Source organism: Trachemys scripta, chromosome 7 (assembly GCF_013100865.1).
Source record: "Trachemys scripta elegans isolate TJP31775 chromosome 7, CAS_Tse_1.0, whole genome shotgun sequence".
Classification (NCBI taxonomy): domain Eukaryota; kingdom Metazoa; phylum Chordata; order Testudines; family Emydidae; genus Trachemys; species Trachemys scripta.
Genome location: NC_048304.1, coordinates 63153946 through 63177297, shown reverse-complemented (window position 1 = coordinate 63177297; position 23352 = coordinate 63153946). Strand labels below are relative to the sequence as shown.

The window sequence follows — 23352 nt, the reverse complement described above, 5'->3', positions numbered from 1 at the left end:
TGTCATGCAATGATATCAGATTACTTGCTACTAGCATGGCGTGGTCAAGTGTCCTACCATGGAGGACGGAATAAGGCTGCACTGCCCAGAAACCTTCTGCAAAGGCTTTTGGAGTACCTCCAGGAGAGCTTCATGGAGATGTCCCTGGAGGATTTCCGCTCCATCCCCAGACACGTTAACAGACTTTTCCAGTAGCTGTACTGGCCGCAAATGCATCCCAAGTCCTCAGGGCAAATGAATCATTAAAAAGCACTTGCTTTTAAACTATGTTTTATATTTTAAAAGGTAAACTCACCTGAGGTCCCTTCCATGGGGTCATGGTCTTGGGTACTGGCTTGGGAGGCTTGCGAGGGTACTTCAGACAGGCTGAGAAAAAGATCCTGGCTGTTGAGGAGAACGGAGTGCTGTGTGCTCTCCGCAAGCTCATCGTCCTCCTCCTTCTCCTCTTCCCCGTCCGCAGAATCCTCAGGTGTGGCTGATGAGATTACCCCCGCCTTGGAATCCACGGTCAGAGGTGGGGTAGTGGTGGCGGCCCCCCCAGAACTGCATGCAGCTCAGTCTAGAAGCGGCATGTCTGCGGCTCTGACCCGGAGCGACCGTTTGCCTCCTTTGTTTTCTGATAGGCTTGTCTGAGCTCCTTGACTTTCACGCGGCACTGATCTGAGTCCCTATTGTGGCCTCTCTCCATCATGCCCTTGGAGATTTTTTTCAAAAGTTTTGGCATTTCGTCTTTTTGAACAAAGTTCTGCTAGCACTGAATCCTCTCCCCATATAGCAATCAGATCCAGTACCTCCCGTACGGTCCATGCTGGTGCTCTTTTTCGATTATCGGCCTGCATAGTTACCTGTGCTGATGAGCTCTCTGTGGTCACCTGTGCTCTCCTGTGCTGGGCAAACAGGAAATGAAATTCAAATGTTCGCGGGGCTTTTCCTTTCTACCTGGCCAGTACATCAGAGTTCAGATTGCTGTCCAGAGTGGTCACAATGGTGCACTGTGGGATAGCTCCCGGAGGCCAATACCATCGAATTGTGGCCACACTAACCCTACTTCGAAATGACAATATCGATTTCGGCGCTACTCTGCTCGTCGGGAAGGAGTACAGGAATCGATTTTAAGAGCCCTTTATTTCGAAAGAAATGGCTTCGTTGTGTGGACGGGTGCAGGGTTAATTCGATTTAACGCTGCTAACTTCGAATTAAACTCATAGTGTAGACCAGGCCTAAGAGAGTTCCAAGGGTAGTTGTTGGCAGGGGAAGCTCCACCAAAGCCATGTTTACAGACAACAGTAGGGGAGCAGGAAACAGTGTGGAGGTACAGAGTTTCTGTGCAGGTGGCCCTGCCCTAGAGTGGATCCCATGGGTCTTTGGGGCGTGGAGATCAAACCCCACCATCATTCAGCTTAGGTTCACAGTTTTCCACCCACGGGTTTTTCCACTGGAAGGAGCAGTGTGGCCTTCAGTTCTTACATAAGCAAAGTTGTCATGGAAATCAATGAAAGTTTTATAGATGAATAAGGAGTTCAGGCCATTATGTTTAGACAAAATTCTGTTCTAGAGCCACATTGACTTTTGCAAGACCACATGCCAAGGACTGCACATGTTTATGTGCAGTCACTGCCCCTGATTCAGAGGAGAGTGTAAGATTACAGTCCAGCCCAGTGGGAGTTACACATGCTACCCTCCATGCACCCTGATGAGAATATACCCCAGGAGTGGTAAATTTCACCTATGCAACTTTGTATCCCAGTTTATCCCTGGTTTTCTCAACAAAAATGCTGGTCATATTGTACAGGGAGATTTTGGCAAACCAGTAAGGTGCCTGAAACCACTATGGATTATTGTTAAAGACAGCCTAGTCAGCAAGCTGTAAATTGACCATTCAGCAAACTCAGCTTGACCAAGGCAGGAGGGGAGGGAGTTTTGGCTGCCACAGAAAGGGCAGCTTGACCCCGTGTCCTTCCTGATAAGAATTGTGTTGAAGTTGCTGATACATTTTAGAAGAGCAGGATGTGCCCCAGGAATGTCTATTGGGGTCTCAAGGCAACAAACTCTGGAGAAACCCATACCTGGTTAATCAAGCAAGAGGATCCTTCTGATTATTGACCATTGGCACTGCTTACTTAAAAAGTTTTCTTTAAGGGACATGTCATTCTATTACTAATGTATAAATAAGGGGGAAAAGTTTGAGGTAGTGGGACTGGTCTCTCCCTCTGGATGCATCTTGTGTTCCCCACTGGCAGACAGGCTGCCTCTGTGTCACTCGAGAGCCACACTCAGCTTCGGTAATTATCAAGGATTGGGGGTGTGTTACTAACCTGTTGCGGACGTGTGTAAGTGCTTGCAACTAAGTAAAGTTTAGCTTTAAGTGAAAGCACTCTTGTGTTGTCCTGTTCATGTCAGCCATCTATCGGTCGGATGGCCGTGTCTCCCCTGATTTATTTCCTGACACCACCTCGCACAGAGTAAAAGTTGCCAACAGCTTTGGGTTGCAAGAACCCTGGATAACAATATAATCCTATGGCAGATATGATTTACTGATAAACTATACTCATAACTAATAGACTATGAAACATGACACATTTAGACTCAGATTTCCCCCCCAAAGATGAAAAGTCAGTAGTTCATTAAGTGAGCCACTCCAAAGCACAAGAGCATGCGTGATAGCTAGTGACATCATAATCCACTCAACAGTCATCCTTATGCTTACCATGTCACTGGAACCTCTTGAGCTGTGTGTATGGCTTTGTAACAGTTACATTTGTAATAGCCTCTGTGCATCTTGGGGACAATTATTAATGTGACTGTCTGGAAGGTTTGTTCTTCACCAGGCCTTTTATTCACTTAATATAGGGCTACATGTCTCTAATGGCAGCTGCTGTGTTTGCAATTTCATAGTGCATAATGACAGGTCTGTCTTGGGAGATGAGAATATTGCAGGCAGGGAGCTAGCGTGTGCACACAAGTTTGAAGTCCCTGGCTCAAGACTATGACATTGCTACCTCTGTGGAAGGGGCGGGGCAATTTTAGCTGTATCTAGGATGCATTTTTCAACTAAATAATTTTAGTTGAAAAAAATTAAATGAGATGAGCACTGTTCAAGGTTGGTCTTTTTAATGTTAATCCTTAAGTGGCTAATTCCTGGGAGTTGGAGTGCCTGGGTCCTGGTAAACTTACTAGGATTGTGGGGGAGGTAGAGTTTGTGGCTGCTGAGAGCATAATAGGTTAAGAATCATGCTTGCAGTGATCTTCCAGATGCACCTGACCTCGACCTCTGACCTGCCATCCCAATACAACCCACTTCCCCCTGCTGGCAATGCCTGACAAGTAAGTCTTTTAGGCTGACAACCAGCAGGGGAAGGTGGGTTGCATAAGAAGTTGAACTCTGGTATGGGGAAAAATGTCAGAGTCCAGAGAGGGGCTGTACAAGAAGCTAGGGATGGTAGGGAGAATGAGACCAGCAGCCCACTGGGAGGAGGGGATTTCTGGCACTTGGCAGGGGCCTCATTCTGTTGTGGGAAAGGAGAACAAGACAGCCAGGGTGGGAAGTGGTGCTCCAGATGGGGAGACCAGATGAAGCACTAACGACAAATATACTCTTCTTTAGCTCGCTGTGGCTTAAAATATTTTCCCTACTTTAAATGATAATTGCACTGATTAGCCTTTGCTTTTTAGTGCTGACCAGATGTGGGGAAGAAAATATCGAGACACATGGGGGTGAGGGTGCCCGCCAGCAGAACAACAACAACAGAAAAAGGCGAGTCCTGACAGCTGAGCAAAAAAACCCCCCAGTGCTGCCGGCAGATATCGGGACATTTTATCAGGACGTCTGGTCACCCTAGTGCTGTTGATCATTTAATGGCTGTCTTGGAAGATACGGCTACTGCATTTCTTTTACAGTATGTTGAACAGGATATTACCATGCTGCTGATCAGCACCTGTTGCCACTAGTCTCCATGATTGAAAATGACAGCTGGGAATGTTGGCAAAATGTAAGTAAACAAGGCAGCATTGGTTCAGTTTCTCAGATTTCTGAGAGCAAAGTTTCTGTTTGAATGACAATGGCTGAAGGGGATGTGTTGCTCGCAAAGGACCCTGAAGGTTCTGAGACATGTACAGCTGAGGTCCCTACAGTGAAAGACATAGAGCAGCTTTTGAATACTGGATTATCTTCTTGTAACCACACTGATGAAGTATGGCCTAACCTCTTCTTAGGAGACCTGTAAGTATAACTTTATGGAATGGCTCAGTAGAATTTAAGAGCAACACAGTACTTTTTGCCTCTTTCAGACTGCTAGAATTCTGGTGCTCCTGTTTATTGTGAGCATGGCTTATGAATATTGCATTGAGGCAGTTCCTGGTTGTGTTATTTGACGACAGTTTGAACAGTGCAGTCCTTAAAATCTATTTTGGATAAAATTATGATTGGGTAGTTAATTGTTGTGTAGTCTGGAGAAACGATGTCTTAATTTCTGCCCTAGAAAATGCAACCACAAAAATTTTCCTACTCTGTAAATATCTCTGCAAATCTATTTGTTTATGTTTGTCTTTTCCTTAGAGTTACAGCTCACAACAGATTTGGTTTATGGAAGATGGGCATTACCCATGTTTTAAATGCTGCCCATGGCACAATGTTTTGCCAAGGAGGCCAAGACTTTTACGGCACTACCATTGATTACTATGGCATACCAGCCTATGACCTTCCAGACTTCGACATAAGCCAATACTTTTTCTCTGCAGCAGAGTTTATACATAAAGCCTTGAACACACCAGGAGGTATGAAATCATTGCTGTTCAGTTTGGTATTAGATTACATGCTATATTGACAGGTTCGTCCCGCAAGTTTGATCAACAACCACATCTGGAGGGTGATACCCACTAACTCATGGTCACCTGCTCACTCTCTGGAGCACTCACCACCCACTCTTCGGAGGGTGAGTGCAACCTGTGCTCAGCACCTTTTCCTTCCCAGCCCCAGTATCTCAAAAGAACCAAGGGAGGATGCAGAGAAGTGGAGGGGAGAAAAAAAACCAAACTCACAGTAGAAAGGATGAGGAGAGATTGGGGTAGAAAATAAAGGAGAGAAAAATCAAGGTGAAAATAGCTGGGAAGAAAGGCTGAATCTAGAAAAGGAAATATGAACATTTAAAATGGATACAAATTACTGACACCCCTGAATCCTGCTGAGAGCAAAGAAACAATACTAACATATATAGAAAGAACGTATGAGGCTAGGACAAGAAAGAGGAAAGGAGGGGGAAAGAATAAGGATGCATAGCTAAAAGACATTTACAAAGGTAGCCCTGTTTTAAACCTATTATTCTGTAACGTGATTTCATAGAATCATAAAAAGAACAGGAGTACTTGTGGCACCTTAGAGACTAACAAATTTATTAGAGCATAAGCTTTCGTGGACTACAGCCCACTTCTTCGGATGCATATAGCTATGCATATAGCATCCGAAGAAGTGGGCTGTAGTCCACGAAAGCTTATGCTCTAATAAATTTGTTAGTCTCTAAGGTGCCACAAGTACACCTGTTCTTTTTGCGGATACAGACTAACACGGCTGCTACTCTGAAACTTGACATAGAATCGTAGAATCCTAGGACTGGAAGGGACCTCAAGAGATTATCTAGTCCAGTCCCCTGCACTCATGGCAGGACTGAGTATTATCTAGACCATCTCTGACAGGTGTTTTGGCCTGATGTATTCATTTTCTGTATGAAAAGCTCATAGACATGGTCCAAGAGGGATAAGAACATAAGAACAGCCATAGTGGGTCAGACCAATGGTCCATCTAGCCCAGTATCCTGGCTTCAGACAGTGACAAATGCCAGGTGCTTCAGAGGGAATGAACAGAACATGCGATCATCGAGTGATCTTTTCCCTGTTGTCCACGCCCCGCTTGTGGCAGTCAGAGGCTAGGGACACCGAGAGCATGGGGTTGCATCCCTAACTATCTTGGTGAATAGACACTGATGGATTTCTCTTCTATGAACTTATCTAGTTCTTTTTGAACCTAATTATAGTTTTGGCCTTCACAACATCCCCTGGCAACAAGTTCCACAGGTTGATTGTGCAGTGTGTGCCGCCCCTGTGTTTTGTTTATTTTTATTAGTCATGCTTGTATTCAGCCTTAGCTGGTCTGTTGTCTCAATGTATTATATATTGTAAATAATACATTTTTAAATAAACACAAATGTCTAAAAAGACAGACAGCCTTATCCGACAGCCCTTACTCATGTGAGGAGTCTCATTCACTGCTAAGGAATTCTTCCAGTGTGAGTAAGGGCTGCAGGATTGGGCCATGAAGGATAACAGTCCGCACTACTCCGCACTACAGAAACCTTCAATGCATTGTACAAAATCTAGTGAATAACCTCTTTGTACAGTGCCTAGAATAAATGGGCTGGGTCCCTAGGCACTACCGCAATAGAATATCAATTAATAACAGTCCACAAAGAGCAGATCCTCATCTGGTGGCAATATATCTCTTATTTATCTTGTATTTTAACTTGTGTTTTCTCCATCCATCCAGGCCCAATCCTACAACCCTTATTTATAGGGGTAGCCCCCATTGATTTCAAGTAAGCATGGTCTACATTCTTTGTTCCTAGATATATATATTTACATTTAGCCATATTAAAATGCATACTGTTTGCTTAAGCCCCAATTTACCAAGTGATCCAGATCGCTCTAAATCAGTGACCTGTCCTCTTCATTATTTACCACTCCAATTTTTGTGTCATCTGCAAACTTTATTAGTGATGATTTGGGTCATGGATAAAAAATGTTAAATAGAACAGGGCAAACAATGAATGCCTGCGTGACTCCACTGGAAACACACCTGCTCAGTGACAATTCCCCACTTCTATTACATTTTGAGAGCGAGCAGTAGCCAGTTTTAATCCATTTAATGGGTGACATGTTAATTTGATATCATTCTTGGTTTTTTTAAATCAAAATATCATGTGATACCTAGTCAAACACCTTGCAGAAATCTAAGTATATTACATCAACACTATTACCTTTATCAACCAAATTTGTAATCTTATCAAAAAGAGATATCAAGTATGAATAAGTATTACTTTTGTGAGCAGGATTGAACTCCAGATTATTAGCAGTTCATATGATGTATCTACCAGGGTTAGAAATCAAACTTGTTAACCTAACTACTTTGTTCAGAGTCTCTGGGATTTTTTCTCCCCTTTAATTTAAAACTTCATCTGACATATTGCTGATTTTCCATAGCTATAACTTGCTTTCATTTTCTCTTACTAGCTAAAATTTTGGTGCACTGTGCGGTTGGAATAAGCAGGTCAGCTTCTTTGGTGTTGGCATATCTCATGATAAATCATCACCTCCCGTTGATCAAAGCCATCAAAGCAGTGAAGGAACATCGATGGATTTCACCCAATAGAGGGTTTCTAAAACAGCTGCGAAATTTGGACATTCAGCTACGGCAAACAAGAGGCTGTTGATCAGTGAATAGATCCAAAATATCTTTAAGTCACTTTTTAAATGTCTAGGAATGTTCATGAAGACTTGGTCTTCAGAATCATTGCACTTATTAAATGTATCTATTAGCAATACACATTGGCAACAAATAAAAATACATACTAGAAACAAATGATTGTAATAAATAGTAATTTAAGTGATTTTGGGGGGGGTACCTCAGGCCCTCTAAGAAGAGCACAGCTCTTTCTGGCTTATGCCTCATCTACACTAGGAGCACAAATTAGTCATTATATATCTGTCCCGTGTGGTTACAACATGGTTCCATTGTGTAGTCTAGATGGTCTGGGCAGTCCTTGAGCTGTGCTAATTCCTTGGACATGCCCAAGGATTTTATTTACTTGTGCAATACAGCTGCAGTCTCATCTACATTAAAAACTGGGAGCATGTTGTAACCTGGTCCCCTGACTTAGCTACAACTATAGTGGATATGGGCCCATGGCTACAGTTTCTCATTGTGCTTCCCACTTTCAGTGATGATGGAAGCTTCTCAGAAGTCCACCCAATACACTCATGTAAATTTCAGTAACATTCAGCATTCACTATTACTCTTGCAAGGTACTTGATTGTTCTGCTGATAGTTCACTTGAGGCAAACAGCATCAGTGAGAACTTCCCCACTCTGTCTCAGCAACTTCCTGAAATTGTCCTAAGACTACCAGCTCATGTGGGCAACTAAATAGCTGTCAGAGTGATGACTCGGGCATTGCCAATTTGGTAGCTCTTCCAGTAAACCTTTACTTGTGTATACTGTTTTCAGAGAATAGGATGTAGGAAATTACATTTGGTCCTGCTTTGAGCAGGGGGTTGGACTAGATGACCTCCTGAGGTCCCTTCCAACTCTGAGATTCTATGATTATAATAGGTGTTATATCTTCAGAATGCTTTGCAAGCATTAACTCATTAATCCTCACACCCATTTTAAAGCTGGGAAAACTGAGGTAGGGAGTGTGATGGGGTGTTCACTCTGAAGGGGTTAATGGGGGTTAATGGAGGTAGTGAGTGTGATGTGGTGTTCACTCTGAAGGAGTTAATGGGGGTAGCGAGTGTGATGGGGTGTTCACTCTGAAGGGCTTAATGGAGACCAAATCGCGAAAAGGACGGTGTGGTTCCTGGAGCAGGAGAGGTGCTGCAGACCAGAGAGAGAGACAGAGTGATGTTATGCAACCAGAGAAAGGAGCATAGACCACATGAGCTAATCAACAGAGTGGCCAGGCAGAGGCACCAGCCTAGTAATGAGTGGAGCACCCCATGAGTTTAAGCTACTTGCTCAATTTAACCAGAACTCAGAAGTTTTCAACTCCTCCTCCTGTGTTATACCATTAATCCACACTGCTCTAGAAGCACTGATGAGTATACTTGATGTTAGCATCTCCCTTTTCCCTTCCTCCCCACCCCTTCCCAGGCCCCTTTTAGCTGCTGCTCCCCTCCACCAACAAAACCAGACCGCAGACCAGTCAGGCAAGCGCTAGACCCTCTCCCCACTTGCTAGAACACATTCCCCACAATTTGACACCTAATTTCACTTCGGTTCTTTCCTGGTCTCCAGCTTGAGCCCCAAGCGCAAGCCGCCTCCCTCTCTCTGGTTCTGGGTCAGGACTGGAACTGGTAGCAGGGAAGGTGTGTAAGGTTAAGACTCTTTGCTGAAACGAGTTATTGTCTTGCTTCCCAGTTGCTTGAGACTATTCCAGGGCGTGCTCCCAAGCGTCCATGTTTAACCCTAGTGCCTTGTCTATGTGCAAAGTTTCACTGGTTCACCTTTAAGTCAAATTTAAAACCAATTTAGTTAAACTGGAGCAAAGAGACTCAATTTGAGACTCAATTTGATTTAAATCTGGTTACATACAAAGTAGCCTAATAAGACACTAAGTTCATTTAAATCATTAGTTAAAATAAACTGATACAAACCAGGTTTAAATCAAAGTAAGGGTGTCCACATAACATTCTGTACCATTGGTTAAAAAAAAAAAAAAAAAAAAAATCACACTTTTAGCTACAACCTATACCATTTTAAATATAAAGGTATTCAAATTTGGCACCACCAATCTATCTGGAAATTAGCCAGTTACCTTCTGAAACAAAGCTAAATCTGCTTTTGTCCTTTGTTACTTCAAAATGATTTATTGACTAAATGACCTTATAATAACTTTCCCCCACCAGATTAAGTAAACACATTTCTCCTTGTTTTTTTACTCTTGAAATATCAGGACTGATCAGTTCCCTGTCTTTGTTGCAGGTGATTTGCAAAATCTTTGGGGGACTTCCTAAGTTCACATTAATTGAGTCCTTTTCCAATAGGACTACATTAACGCAAACTGGACACCTTTTCATTTGCACCTTCACCATCTACATGGGGAATTACAGCAAAGCTCTTTGGTGCACTCTGCTATTCAGATCCCCATAGTCCGAACTGTGGGGCAGTGTAGACAAAGCCCGAGGCTTGGATCCTGATTCAACTCAGCACTACGCCTATGCTTAAACCCATACCTTGTTTCAACATGAGCTCAATTGCTTTGCTGAATTGGGGTGTGAGTGCAGATCACAGCTTTGTGACATGACTATTCAGGTTCTCCAAAACCTTGCCAAGGAGCTCCATGGAATAGAAGGGGGGGCATTGCAAAGTAAAAAAAAAAAAAAAAATACAAGCGGAAAATGTTTTGAAAAACAGCAACTGCCTTAAGCCAACCTTTATACATCACAAAGGAGTGGGGGGAAATGTCTTTGCTTTGAAGTTCTCCATTTGGATTAATGGGGATTTGTATGAGTCAATGTTTCATCATAATTTATAACTCATTCACATTACAATAGAATTCAGGCTTTAAGTCTTTGGAAGAGAAGGCATCAAAAATATAAAATATATGTGAGGGAAATAGTGTATCTTAATGGCTTTCGGCTGGACAGAATTACTCACATGAGTGAGATTAATGGAATTCCCTGTCAGAATAATGCTTTGCATGCTCCCTAACATCTGTCCCATGAAGTCACAGCTGCAGAAGTTGTTCCTGTTATAAATTAATATTTACTGTCCTGAAGAGTAGTTTCCTGAGTAGTGTAGATGAGAGAAGTACAAAGTGAAGCTGAGCTGGACTGGCATCCATACCAGAAATAACACAATGATGTTCTCCTGTCAGAAGAACTGGTCAGTGAGAAATCATTATTTTTTATTTGCAAAGTCAGTATTTTATGCATTTACTATTTGCTCATAAAGGGCCCCATACTTACTAACACTAAGTATTACCTTACCCCAGGAGTAGCTTTATTTATTGTAATGGCACTTCTTGTGGAATAAGGCACCAATCTACATGAGTAAGGGTGATAGAATCAGACCTATATTATTTTAAGGAGAGAAAACACCTTGCTGTAGCCTACTGGAAGAAAACAAACGTCTTCACTACCATTCATGACTACTCAAGGGCCAGGAGGTGATACTACATTACTAGTCTACACTCACCATTCCCTTTAATAACTGGAAGAGTTGTTATTGCAAGTGACTGAATTTTGCAAATTAGCAGGCAAATGAACAAGACCATATATACCAAGTATACTGCACCACAGCTTGTACTTTGTTCATACTGGGTACCATTTTTAAAAGCATATAAATGACTGAGGAGCTCTTAAGTCACTTAGGAACATTTTGAAAGGTTCCTAGGTACCTAAAGATGTAGGTACCTAGTGGGGTTTTCAAAAGCACATAACTTCCATCGATTTCAATGGGCGTTAGGTGCCCAGGTGCTTTTGAAAATCTCAGTAGGTGCCTATTTGCATCTTTAGGTGCCTAAATATCTCTAAAAACGTGACCCTTAGGCACTTCTGATAATTTTATACACAAGGCCAAATCCCATGAGGTGCTGACAACCTCCACTCCGCAGCCACTAACGTTAATGGGCACATGGCACTCCCTGCCCCAGCACTTAGAGTCACAGAGTCTAAGGCCAGAAGGGCCCACCAGATCATCTAGCCTGAGCTCTTGTATATCACAGGCCACCCAGCGCCTGTACACTAAACCCAATAACCAAAAGTTATACAGCCCACCGGAGATTAAACTATTATATGCCACAGGCAAAAAAATAGGAGGGACCAATCTGACCCAGGGGGAAATTCCTTCCCAACCCTACATATGGTGATTGGTTAGACCCTGAGCATATGAGCAAGAAATAGCCAGCTAAGAGAAATAATGCTTGGTGCCATCTCCGAGCCCTGACCCTCCCTGTCCAGTGTCCCATCTCCAGCCATGGCCATCTCTGATGCTTCAGAGGAAGAAGACCAAAAAACAAAAATCCAACATGGGGAATCGGGTGTGTGTAGAAAATCCGTTCCTGACTCCTGCAGGTGACCAGATGACACCCTGCTGCATGAGTTTAAGACCTAAACCATAAGGGACCTGCAGGACTGCTGAGCCCTGCTGCCACCATCAAAAGCAATCCTGTCATACAATCCCACTCATATGTTCTCTGCCCAGCCCTGCCCCAATCTGTTCTTTCTTTCCTTATTTCCTTTCTTTTATTTAAATACCCACTTCTTACTGCCCTGGGGCATGCTTGGAGAGAAAAATCCAAAGCATACATTTATCAACTAAGCCCCACCCACAGGTAGGGCTATCCCAGAGGGAACAGTCAGGTCCTTTATAAAGAGTATATACAGGGAAATTCTCATCATCCCACACAAAACTCTGATAAACAGTCCCCGTATGGTTGCCCTGTTGATGGGGACCCTAGCTATATAGGATCCCACAATGAAGGAGGTTAGGTTGGCATCCGCATTAGACAAGAGCTGGTGAAACACAGGCTGCTTTTCTTGTGCTGGCCAAAACTTTTTTCCCATTGTATACAGTGGTTAAGTTCAGGACTGACTAGACACTCAAGATCTTTAGGGACTTTGGAAGTTCCTGGAAGGAGGCATGGCTGATCTCAGTTGTGATTATGGGAGCAAGCTGTGCTTTGTTAAACTTCACCAATCATGAGAGATGGGGTCAGAAACACAAGCGATGGGCTGGACGTTCCCCAGAGTTTCCTGCATTTCCATTTGGGTGATTTGATGGGGTGGGTGTCATGCCTGTTTCTGGTTACTTCAGTCTCAGCAAAGCTCATTGTGATCATTATTATTTTGTTGTTAAAGATATAGAAACTTGTAAGCATGGTGACTAGTCCTTCTTAATTATATTTAGCTTAGATAGAGTCACGTAAATCTCCAGTGGAAACTTACTGAAGTTTGTTTTGGACCTTTCTCTAAAATGAACGGTCTCCCTGTTTTTAGTTGACTACCACTAATACTAGAACAGTGCTGGAGTAGAATGACAGTTCTTTTGCAGAGAGCTCTGGCTGATCTTCTGAGCTCCAGTAACATTGTTTACTTCGGGCATGCAGTGCAATATTGTGATTAACACTTGTTTATTGCATACTTTTGTGTTGTCAGTTAAAGTTTCCATTCCAACCCTGATATGGCGCCAAGTGAATCAGAGGGGCTGAAATAAGGCCTGCCATATTTAAAGAGATCCAGCTGCTTGGAAACATCAAGTGTCAGCAAAGAAGGCATAGTTCAGCAGGAACTCCACTATCAATTCCTCAGCAACCGTATCTGACCGTGTCTCAGATAAGCTAAATCAATACATAACCAAAGGGTCAATGTCTGAAGACGGTCAGAACCTTCCGAACCATCAGCGTTTCCCATCTGCCACTCCTTCGGTCAAAGAGCTGGAGCATGTTTTGGACAGCTGCAGGATGGAATTAAATCATGTGGATGAAGTGTGGCCTAACCTGTATTTAGGTGATATGTAAGTGTTATTTGAAACTGAGCCATTCTTTATGATTGTCAATGTAAGCTGTCTCACTGTTTTATTGGTGATATCTGCAAAACAACTAGTAGTTTTAAAATTGACTTTTAGATTAGAACTGGAGTGTGCACTAAAGAAAGTACTTATCATACCAAAGAATACAGTTAGAAAAGAATTCCCACATGCAATATTTTTCTCTATTATTTTATATAATTATTACAATTATTTTTAATGGATTTTACAAATGCTCCAAACAGTACATTCTCAAGTTGTGCATACAACTGTGACAGAGCTCTCTAAATTTGGTACAGAATATTTCTCATTTCATGAGACATGTTTTGTTTTTCAACAGATTTCCATGAAATGGATATTTTCACATTAAAAAAAATTAACATTCTAAAATTTGTTTTTAGAGCAAACTGATCTTCAGCTGGATTTTCTTGCTCACAAATATAACCATTTTTTTTAATTAAACTGGACCCATTACTTTTGGTTAATAAGTTTGTGATGAAGCAGAGAAACTGCCTGCCAGCATGGCAGGGATTAAGGACAGCCTTTGGGCCCAGCTAAGCCTGCTGCCAATGCCAGGCCTGGAGGGGGTAGAAAAGGCTCATTTCAGGGCTGACTGGTGACAGGGCCTGTGCAAGGATATTTTGCGCCCTAGGTGAAACTTCCACCTTGTGCCCCCGCGCCCCCCCATCAGTTCACTGAGGGGCAAATCCCAATGAGCCTTTATAGACTCCAGAGGTCACCCTGCCCAGGGGCCAGCCATGCCCAGGAGCTGCTCCCCAGACCAGGTCCGCCCCTCCCCGCCCCATGAACTCCCTTGGAGGATGCACAGCCGCCCCGTGAGCCCTCCCCTCCCTACCCCACCCTGGCGGCCCCCGCCCCAAGTCCACTCACTGGCTTTGCCGGGCTTGGGCCGCTGCAGCAGCTCGGCAGAGAGGAGCCGCCTTCTGGAGGCACCGGAGAGCCAGAGCGTCCCGCTTGCGACGGCGGTGAGCCCCAGCCATAGAGGAGCCGGCACGGTGCATGGGGGCAGCAGCCCTGCAAAGGCGGCAGTGCAGCTAGCAGGGAGCATCCGCGCCCCCTGCCCCTCCTGCCCAGGCTGCGTCCCGGCGTCCCCCCGGGGGCTCCTGCAGACTGCAGCAGATGCATCCCGGCACCAGCCCCCCCATGTGCCTCCCGGGCATATGAGGTGCCGCCGGGGTGCAGGACCCTGAGCCTGCTCCGGGAGGTGCAGCAACGGCTCACATGCCCGGGAGCTGCAGAACCCAAGCACAGTGAGGGGGAAGCTGGGGGGTTCGTCTGTCCTGTCTATGACCCGCCCAGCACCCCCGCCCCCCGGTGGATCCTGCAGTGGATGCATGTGGGCGGTGGCCCCCGTGCCCACCCCTGGCTCCTCCCTTGCTGCACTTGGGCTCTGCGGCTCCCGGGAGTGTGAGCCGCCACCGCCGCTGCCCCTCCTGGAGCAGGCTCAGGGCCCCGCGCCCTGGCAGTGGCTCACATGCCCTGGAGCCGCAGAGCCCGATCATGGCGAGGGGGGAACCAGGGGGCGCACGGGGGCCGGTGCCCGCATGCATCCACTGCAACCTGCAGGAGCCCCTGGGGGGGGGGCACCGGGCCACAGCCTGGGCAGGAGGTGCGGCTGCTCCCCACTAGCAGCACCACCGCCTTTGCAGGGCTGCTGCCCCCCTGCGCCGCACCGGCTCCTCCATGGCTGGGGCTCGCCACCCCCGCAAGCCGACACACTGGCTCTCTGGTGCCTCCTGAAGGGGGCTCCTCCCTGCCGAGCCAGAGCACCACTTTTTTAGGATTACCATATTTCAATAATCAAAAGAGAGGACGGGGGGGAAGCCCCCCCCCCCCCCCCCCCCCCCCCCTCCCCCCCCCCCCCAGACCCCCCGCCCCCCCCCCCCGCTCCTTGTCCCCTGACTCCCCCCTCCTGGGACCGCTGCCCCTAACTGCCCCCCAGGACCCCACCCCCTATCTAAGCCTCCCTGCTCCTTATCCCCTGACTGCCCCCACACGAACTGCCCCCCTAGGACCCTACCCACTACCTGTCCCCTAACTGCTCAAACCCTTATCCATACCCTCACCCCCCAGACAGACCCCCGGGACTCCCGCGCCCCATCCAATCACTCCCTGCCCCCTGACAGCCCACCTCCCCGAACTCCCAACCCATCCAACCCTCCCCCTGCTCCCTGATAGCCCCCCGGGACTCCCCTTACCACCATGCCACTCGAGCCACTGGTTCCACGTGGAGCCAAACCAAACAAGCTGCTGAGCACACAGAGTGCTGGTGACGCGATGCTGAGGCAGGGGGAATAGGGGAGGGGATCTGCCTGCTGGAGGTCAATGGGAGCGGCTAAATCAGGCCCAGGCGCCCAATCAGCCACGCCACACTCTGTGTGAGGGGAAGGGAGGGGAGGGAGGAAAAATCCCAGACGCCCCCAACCACTTGGCACCCTAGGCGACCGCCTAGTTCGCCTAGTGGTTGCACCGGCCCTGACTGGTGAAGAGGCAGGAGCTAGCTACAGCCCAACCTGAAAGGAAGGATCACTAGCCTACAGGCCAAGTCAGCCACTATGGAGCATGTTCTGTCTCCCAGCCAAGGGAGATTGCAGAGAAGAGCTAGGAGCCTCCAGTAACTTGGTGACTGCACCCCAGAGACATTGTGGGGTTTGGCTTCACCAAACTTACAGCTTCCCCACCTGAAGGAGCATGGGAACACGGCAGGATGCAGCCCAAGATCCACAAGAAGGTGCCAAGGGAAGCAAGCCATCCCAACAAATAGGACTATATGGGCCATGCCCCAAACTGAAGGGACACTGGTAGGAAGTAGCCTAGGATTGCCAACTTTCTAATCGCACAAACCGAACACCCTAGCCCCACCCCTTCCCCGAGGCCCTGCTCACTACATGCCCTCTCCCTTGGTGGCTCGCTGTCCCCCATCCTCACTTTCACTGGGCTGGGGCAGGGAGTTGAGGTGCAGGAGGGAGTGAGGGCTCCGGGGTGGGGCCAGAAATGAGGGGTTTAGGATGTGGGCTCTGGGGATGAGGGGTTTGGGGTCCAGGAAGGGGCTCCATGCTGGGGGGTGGGGGATTCAGAATGTGGGAGGGGGCTGTGGATTGAGGGAGGGGGCTGGGGTGTGGGAGGGGATATGAGATCTGGGCTAGGGGTGCGGGCTCTGCGCTGGGGCCAGGGATGAGGGATTTGGGGTGCAGGAGGGGGACTGCAGGTTGAGGCAGGGGATTGGGGTGCAGGAAGGGGTAGGGGCTCTGGGATGGAGGGTTTGGAGTGCAGGAGGGGGCTCTGGGTTTGGAGGGCGCAGGGCTGGGGCAGAGGGTTGGGGTCCAGGGGGGTGAGGGCTCTAGCTAGAGGTGCAGGCTCTGGGGTGGGGCCGGAGATGAGGGGTTTGGAATGTAGGAGGGGGCTCCAGGTTTGGGGGTCTCAGGGCTGGGGCAGGGGCTCGGGATTGGGGCATGGGCTTACCTTGGGCAGCTCCTGGTCAGCAGTGCAGCGGAGCTAAGCTCCTGGCTCCGCAGTGCATCCCAGAAGCAGCCAGCAGCAGGTCCAGCTCCTAGGCAGGGGGACCAGGAGGCTCCATGTGCTGCTCTTGCCCAGAGGCACCGCCCCCCCCAGCTCCCATTGGCCACGGTTCACAGCCAAAGGGAGAGCAGAGCCAGTGCTCGGGGTGAGGGCCGTGCACGGAGCCCTGTGGCCCCCCACAGCTAGGAACCGGACCTGCTGGCTGCTTCCGGGGTGCAACGCAGTGCCAGGACAGGTAGGAAATAGCCTGCCTTAGACCCGCAGCACCGCTGTCCGAACTTTTAACAGCCCGGTTGGCAGTGCTGACCAGAGACACTAGGGTCCCTTTTTGACTGGGCATTCCAGAAACCCTAAAGTAGCCCAGGGCAGTGGATTTCGATTCCCTCCTTGGAATGCCCCCTGTTCAGGAGTCAACTTACACAGGGCCCTGAGTGGGAGGGTCCAGGACCCCTACCCCCCACAGTCTGAAAGACTGAGGCACCTTGACCAAGGAAACAAAGGGTTGGAAGTTGGGCACACCAATCATTAGGCCCCCTGGACCTACAAGCACCCTGTTACAAAATTATTTTTGGAATATTTTTGCTCTATTTTGGAGCTGTGGTAGCTATCCCATTCTTAGACCTTGACTCAGCAAAGCACTTAAGCACATGCTTAACTTTAGGTATATTCTTAAATACAATTGAAGTCAATAAGATGTATAACTTTAAGTATCAGAGGGGTAGCCGTGTTAGTCTGAATCTGTAAAAAGCAACAGAGGGTCCTGTGGCACCTTTGAGACTAACAGAAGTACTGGGAGCATAAGCTTTCGTGGGTAAGAACCTCACTTCTTCAGATGCAAGTAATAACTTTAAGCACATTCTTACATGTGCTTTACCGCTTTGCTGAATCAAGGCCTTAAGATAGATGAAATTTTTCTTATAAGCCCAATTTAACCCTTTCCTACAGCTCCCCCAGAAGACTATAACCTTCCTAACACTTTCTATGATGTTTCTCAACTCTTTCCTAACTGCAAAATTTCTTATCTTATTTAAATACACACACCAACTTCTTTGCATTATAGCTTTAAAATAGTCAACTATACAATCTGCACTGTTGGCCACAGAAATCCAGAAAAGAAAACATAAGTGTTTACTGCTTAGGAAGTATTTAAGTATGTGCTTTTCATGCTTAGTCCCAATGGGCCTATTCCCATGCTTACTATTTGCTAGATCAAGGCATTTAAATTTCAAAGGTGGATAAATTAGGCCCTAACCAGAAAGCCCTTTGCATGCAGAACTGCCACTGGGGTTGATAAACATTCCATGCTCGGAGGGCTTCCTGATCTGGAATCGTAATAGAGAAGTGTCATTAGGGATGGTACAACTGGGAGAGAAGGATTTCATTCCAGCCCTACAGAGATCACCTGCACAAAGCCCTTTGACATGAATTTTGTGCAGGGTCGCTAGGATTTCACCCTGTATTTGCTTCTTTCTGATGCATAAAGAAACATTAATTTTGCCAACTGTGCAAGTCTAGAGCCCTGTTTTTATATCAAACAGGTCCCCCTGCACCATCAACAGGCTTAAATATTTGGACATAATAATCAAGATAATTACCATAAGAGAAGGAAGGAGCTACTAATGATGCTTTAGCCACATTTCCCTGTGATTATATTTGTAAACTGGAAGTTTTAGCAATAATCGAACAGAGCATAAAATAATGAGCAAGCATGTGCTGGGGAAATAAGACCATATGTTTTAAAAATTGAAACAATACTTTATGTTTCAAATTTTGCAAGTGCAAATCATGAGTTCTAATCTGCTTTCCAAACCTGTTGGATTTGAGGCCAGTAATCCTGCAATGGTGTAATGGAGGCCTTGTCATGCTGTCAGCATGCCACAATTGGTGGCCATCTTCATCCTGCAATGGTGTAATGGAGGCCTTGTCATGCTGTCAGCATGCCACAATTGGTGGCCATCTTCACTGCATTTTTATTTTAAAATGCATTTATTTTGTTGAAGGGTTTAATAATGTCCATGGAAATCTGTATTCTTTCAAGAGCATTTTTAAAAAATCCCTGGTTTCCATTCACAGTTGAGAACAGTGTCTGTGTATGCTCCGCAAAGATCCAACAGCAGAAAGGGCTGAGGAGCTGAACAAGGCAGCAGATCTTGAATATCGAAGAAGAACACAGAGTTATTTAAAAATTGAAATTAGTAAAAAGCAAAACTACAGAGTTTAACTGGAATTTATCAAGAACTGCAGACAGGATTTTTCCCCTCTATTGAAATCAGTGGGACCATTTGCACAAGCACCAACTATTCTCTGGAGTAAGCACCTTAGGAGGGGAAGAGAAAGAAATAGAGGGCTTTGAAGTTAGAGCCCAAGTCCACTGGAGTCAATAGAAGTCTTTCCACTGAGTTCAATAGGCTTTGGATCAGGCCCTTTCTGAGCAAGCCTGTGTCAGTGGAGATTAATTAGCATCTGAACAGTGCCATACGGTACAGTAGTCCGTAGCGCTATCATAGATTTACAGTTTTGATGGCCTGTTTCCTGGGAATTAGCCTTGTATAATCACTCAGGAGGCTGCTTGGCAAGCGGAAATGAAAGAACAATCTAGAGTTAAGACTATATTTTGCTAATAAAGCCTTTTTCATCTTGAAAGCTAGCTTCCAAATTTCTTCTCTCATACTGTGCAAACAACCTGAACCTCTCTCCTTTAAAGCAGAATACTAATGGCTGCCTGCTACATGCTGCCGTTCATCACAGAGGATCCTAAGTGCTCAACAAACTGACTATTACATTGATGTACATGCATCACCCATAGTGAAATGCAGTGCCCTTTGGGGTGGAAGGCTGAAGGCCTTGAACAGTGCAGAGGAATGCTGCACAACAGTTCAGGGCAAAACATGAAGAATGCCTTCCACAAATGAATCTAGCTGCTGAATTTTAAGCAGGCAGAATATAATTAACCATTGGAATTTAGCCAGGTTCCATGGGCTAACACTCCTAGTCCTGCAAAAATGCATTAGGAAATTATTACAGATCGAGACGAAATGGCTGCAGACTAAACTAAAAGCTTGACTATGTCCTTTCAATCTGAACCCATTCGTGAAGTGAACCTCCTTGTCAAGTGCTCAGGGCCAACAAAACCCCTTGACTTCAGTGGGAATGAAGGCAGCTTTGCATCTCTCAGGATTGGGCTTTTAATTCTCATTAAAACTCATAGGAACTTACACGCAAAGAGAGAGAGAGAGGAGATTATTTTCGTAGACATGAAATCTCTTTTCATATTTACATGCAATTGCATATTTTCTATGTGCAGCTCCTATGTAATCATCAGATTAGAAATCACAACTTTCTGTCTCATGCTTGGTGTTATGCCATGCAAACAACAGATCTCCAAGTGTAACAGGTCCTGAACTGTTCATTGACAATCAGTCTCAATAAGAGGCATCAGGGACTTGACCACATCAAACTCTTCCATGTAATACTTTTCCTTGTGACCTTTTATACCTAATTCTTGTAGCTTGATTGCACATGACAAAGAAGAACTGAGGAAACTTGGCATCACCCATGTACTGAATGCGGCACATTCCACATGGGAAAGTAAAGGAGATCAAGCCTTCTATGGCCAGGAAATCCATTATTGTGGAATAGCTGCAGAAGATTCAACTGATTTTAACCTGCGTGAGCATTTCTACCCTGCCTCAGAGTACATTAATAACGCACTGAGTGCTCAGAACGGTAAGTGCCTCTCTTGATAATACTCTGTGCTTATGTAGTACTTTTATCCCAGGATCATCAGCTGCCATACAAACATTACCCAACACCACTGGGAGACAGACTACCAAAGCACACTCACCTGTGGAGCGCCTCCAAGTGGCAGAGTGTGGTATCAAAGTCCTTTTCTTGGCCCCTGCAGGCCAGCCTTGCTGTGTCTTCAATGGCTTGGCCCTCTGGCCAAGTCACAAAGTCTGAATGAACCCCTTCCAGGGTATTAAAGAGTCCAATAAATAAATGGTGTATTTTGCCCTCACTAGGGTCTTCAGCCTGGCTCTGGACCCTTTAAATTCAGCCCTTTGTTCAGGCTCCCAAATAAGCTCCATCCCTTTCTTGGGGTTTACATCACTTTACCTGTAGCCAGTAGGGGAACCCGAGCCTGCCCATTACTCTGGGTTTCCAGCCCAGGAACCCAGTAAAGAGCCACCACGTATTGCTCAATCCAATTAGTTGCCACTTGTTCCCTGGGCCTCTTCCTAACTGTATCCTTGAGCTTCACCTTTAGCTCAGGGTTAAGGTTCTTGTGTCCTCTCCCCTGGAAACCCAGCTATACACAATGCAGCCAGAACCAAAAACTCTGGTTATCCTTCAACCTCCTTTGGCCAGAGGGGCGCACCTTTCCTCATCCCTCTGGTCCCAGCCAGGAACTGGTCTACTACAGACCTGCAGCTTCTTTCATCTGGGCCAGCAGGACCCTGATGGGCTGTCTCCCTTTAGAGATGGGAGGAAAATGGGACACCAAGAGGTTAAATAGCACACACAAAGTTACACAGCAAGTCAGTGGCAAAGCTAGGCATCTAGGCTCCACATGGGCCCTCTTGTAATCACTAAACCAGCTTCCCTTTTTTTGAACAAGGAAAAAGGCCTACGGAGGATGATGTTGTAGTTTAGAGAGTGGTTAATATATAACAGCTGGGATATGATGGCACCAGTGTTCTGCGTTGATTCATCAGAAAGCAAATGCACATGAATCACTCCTTCTCTGGCTACAAAACAGCGAAGAGCAGATGTTGCAATAAGGTGATGTTGTGATACCAGCTATCACAGAGAGATGTGTCAATGAGCCATTGACAAGGTCCAGGGTCATGCTGTTTCCTTCTGTTATAAATCCATCAGGACACAGGCCAACATTACCAGTAATTACTGTTCACTTATGGAATGGATCACTGTACTATTTAGAGGGCTAGATTCACCCCAGCTAACATCAACTGCACCTCCAAGAGCCAATGGTGGAGCTGTACTTCAGAGCAGATTCATCCCAAAGGAGAAAGCAGACAGTGTTTCCCCTCCACCCCCTCCACCCCGTGACCTTCCTCAAAAGGATCCACCAGGGAAGGCAGTTGTAGATTCTGACAGAGGCTTCAGTAGGGATGTGCTGAATAAACACACCTCCCTGCAACCCTAGACACACCCAATTCTCCAACCACCACAAGCTTAGTTTTGGGCTATGATAGCTCCTTTTAGGCCTGTTAATGGAAGGTAGGTTGGGGCTACTTTCTGCCAGCACTGCCTCCTCTGCCCTCTGAGAAGATTTTCTGCCTCAGGGGCCATGCTCTGTAGAAGATGATGTGAATCAGGAGGGAATCTACCTCAGAGATACCTAATATCTCATGGACTCTGAAGTCTGACCCCCTCTATTTAGTAGGAGTCCTCTTGCATGCTGCGAGATTGCACTAGCTATGGTGAAACACAATAGGCACTGGCTCTGTAAGGCCAGTATAAGAACCTGTGTGACCCAGTTGCATCTTGAGTGCCATACTTTTTTTTAAAACAGCCATGAGAGGCACCATATGGTGAGCACTGACCTCTAGTTATCCACAGGAAATGTTTGGCACAGGCAGCAGCAGTAGCACTACAAGCTTCTCCCACAATACCCCTACAGTATTCCTCAGTGCCTTTATTGAGGGAATGCTTCTGGATTTGAAAGCATTGATGATGCTTTCAATGAGTACTTGGCTTCTCTGCCAAGACTGCCAACAATGCCACATAATAGCGCTGCATTTTGAGCAGGAGATACTTGTCCAGAATTAACTTGCCTGAGACCCGCAACCTATTTCATATACTGGAGGATGAATAACGATCACATTAGAATGGTTTTTGGTCATTGACCCGGGATGTATTCAAAGCAGTGTCCAAGAGGTGAAAACTAGGGTAGTCCATGATCAACGTGCTGAGCGGCCCAAGACCCATTGTGACACTTCTGAGCAGACTGGAGCAGCACAATTCATCTTTGTTTTTCTTTTTCAGGAAAGATCTTAGTTCACTGTGTTGTTGGTAAAAGCAGATCCGCCACCTTGGTGCTGGCTTACCTTATGATCTACCATCACTTCTCACTGACTGATGCTGTCCAATGTGTCATCCAGCACCGAGCCATTTCACCAAACCGAGGGTTCCTGAAACAGCTACACGACCTAGATGTTGAATTGCGAGACAGGACAAACCTGTGTGAGCTCTTATAATATGGGGGGAAGAAAAAAGATCAATAGTGACTACAAAATATGAAGTGCCCCACAGTGTTAAAGGGAGTAAAAAGATTAAATGAATCTGAACCAAAATTCTAGTACCAAGCCTACCCCTCTCCAAAATTTTATGATGGGGGATCTCATAATCTGAACTTGGATCTGGCTCTGAATTTCACATCTTATCTCCTCTCTCCCTCAAACTGGCTTAACTCTAACCTTGATCTGAATAATACTGATCTTTGGGATAATTGTCACCTATTGAGTCTCCATTTGTATCTGCTGCTCTTCTGGGATT

The 23352-nt window shown here is 46.1% G+C and overlaps 2 protein-coding genes across 2 annotated transcripts; both read left to right on the top strand.

The window, feature by feature from the left end:
• The first annotated feature begins 3763 nt into the window (after positions 1 to 3763).
• On the top strand, positions 3764 to 7595 carry LOC117880505 (dual specificity protein phosphatase 13-like). Its single transcript, XM_034776759.1, has 3 exons — positions 3764 to 4219; positions 4556 to 4773; positions 7279 to 7595. Exons 1-3 carry the CDS (start codon positions 4053 to 4055, stop codon positions 7476 to 7478), a joined length of 585 nt encoding a protein of 194 aa, XP_034632650.1. The 5' UTR covers positions 3764 to 4052; the 3' UTR covers positions 7479 to 7595.
• A 5537-nt stretch (positions 7596 to 13132) lies between these two features.
• LOC117880890 (dual specificity protein phosphatase 26-like) lies at positions 13133 to 23054 on the top strand. The gene is made up of 3 exons (XM_034777470.1): positions 13133 to 13281; positions 20342 to 20559; positions 22843 to 23054. The coding sequence occupies exons 1-3, from the start codon at positions 13133 to 13135 to the stop codon at positions 23052 to 23054; spliced, it is 579 nt and encodes a 192-aa protein (XP_034633361.1).
• The last annotated feature ends 298 nt before the right edge of the window (positions 23055 to 23352 follow it).

Coding starts and splice junctions, on each gene's coding strand:
- LOC117880505 (XM_034776759.1), top strand. CDS start 4,053: ATGACAATGGCTGAAGGGGATGTGTTGCTCGCAAAGGACCCTGAAGGT. Junction 4,220..4,555: donor AACCTCTTCTTAGGAGACCT/GTAAGTATAACT, acceptor TCTTTTCCTTAG/AGTTACAGCTCACAACAGAT. Junction 4,774..7,278: donor AGCCTTGAACACACCAGGAG/GTATGAAATCAT, acceptor TTCTCTTACTAG/CTAAAATTTTGGTGCACTGT.
- LOC117880890 (XM_034777470.1), top strand. CDS start 13,133: ATGTCTGAAGACGGTCAGAACCTTCCGAACCATCAGCGTTTCCCATCT. Junction 13,282..20,341: donor AACCTGTATTTAGGTGATAT/GTAAGTGTTATT, acceptor TAATTCTTGTAG/CTTGATTGCACATGACAAAG. Junction 20,560..22,842: donor CGCACTGAGTGCTCAGAACG/GTAAGTGCCTCT, acceptor TTTCTTTTTCAG/GAAAGATCTTAGTTCACTGT.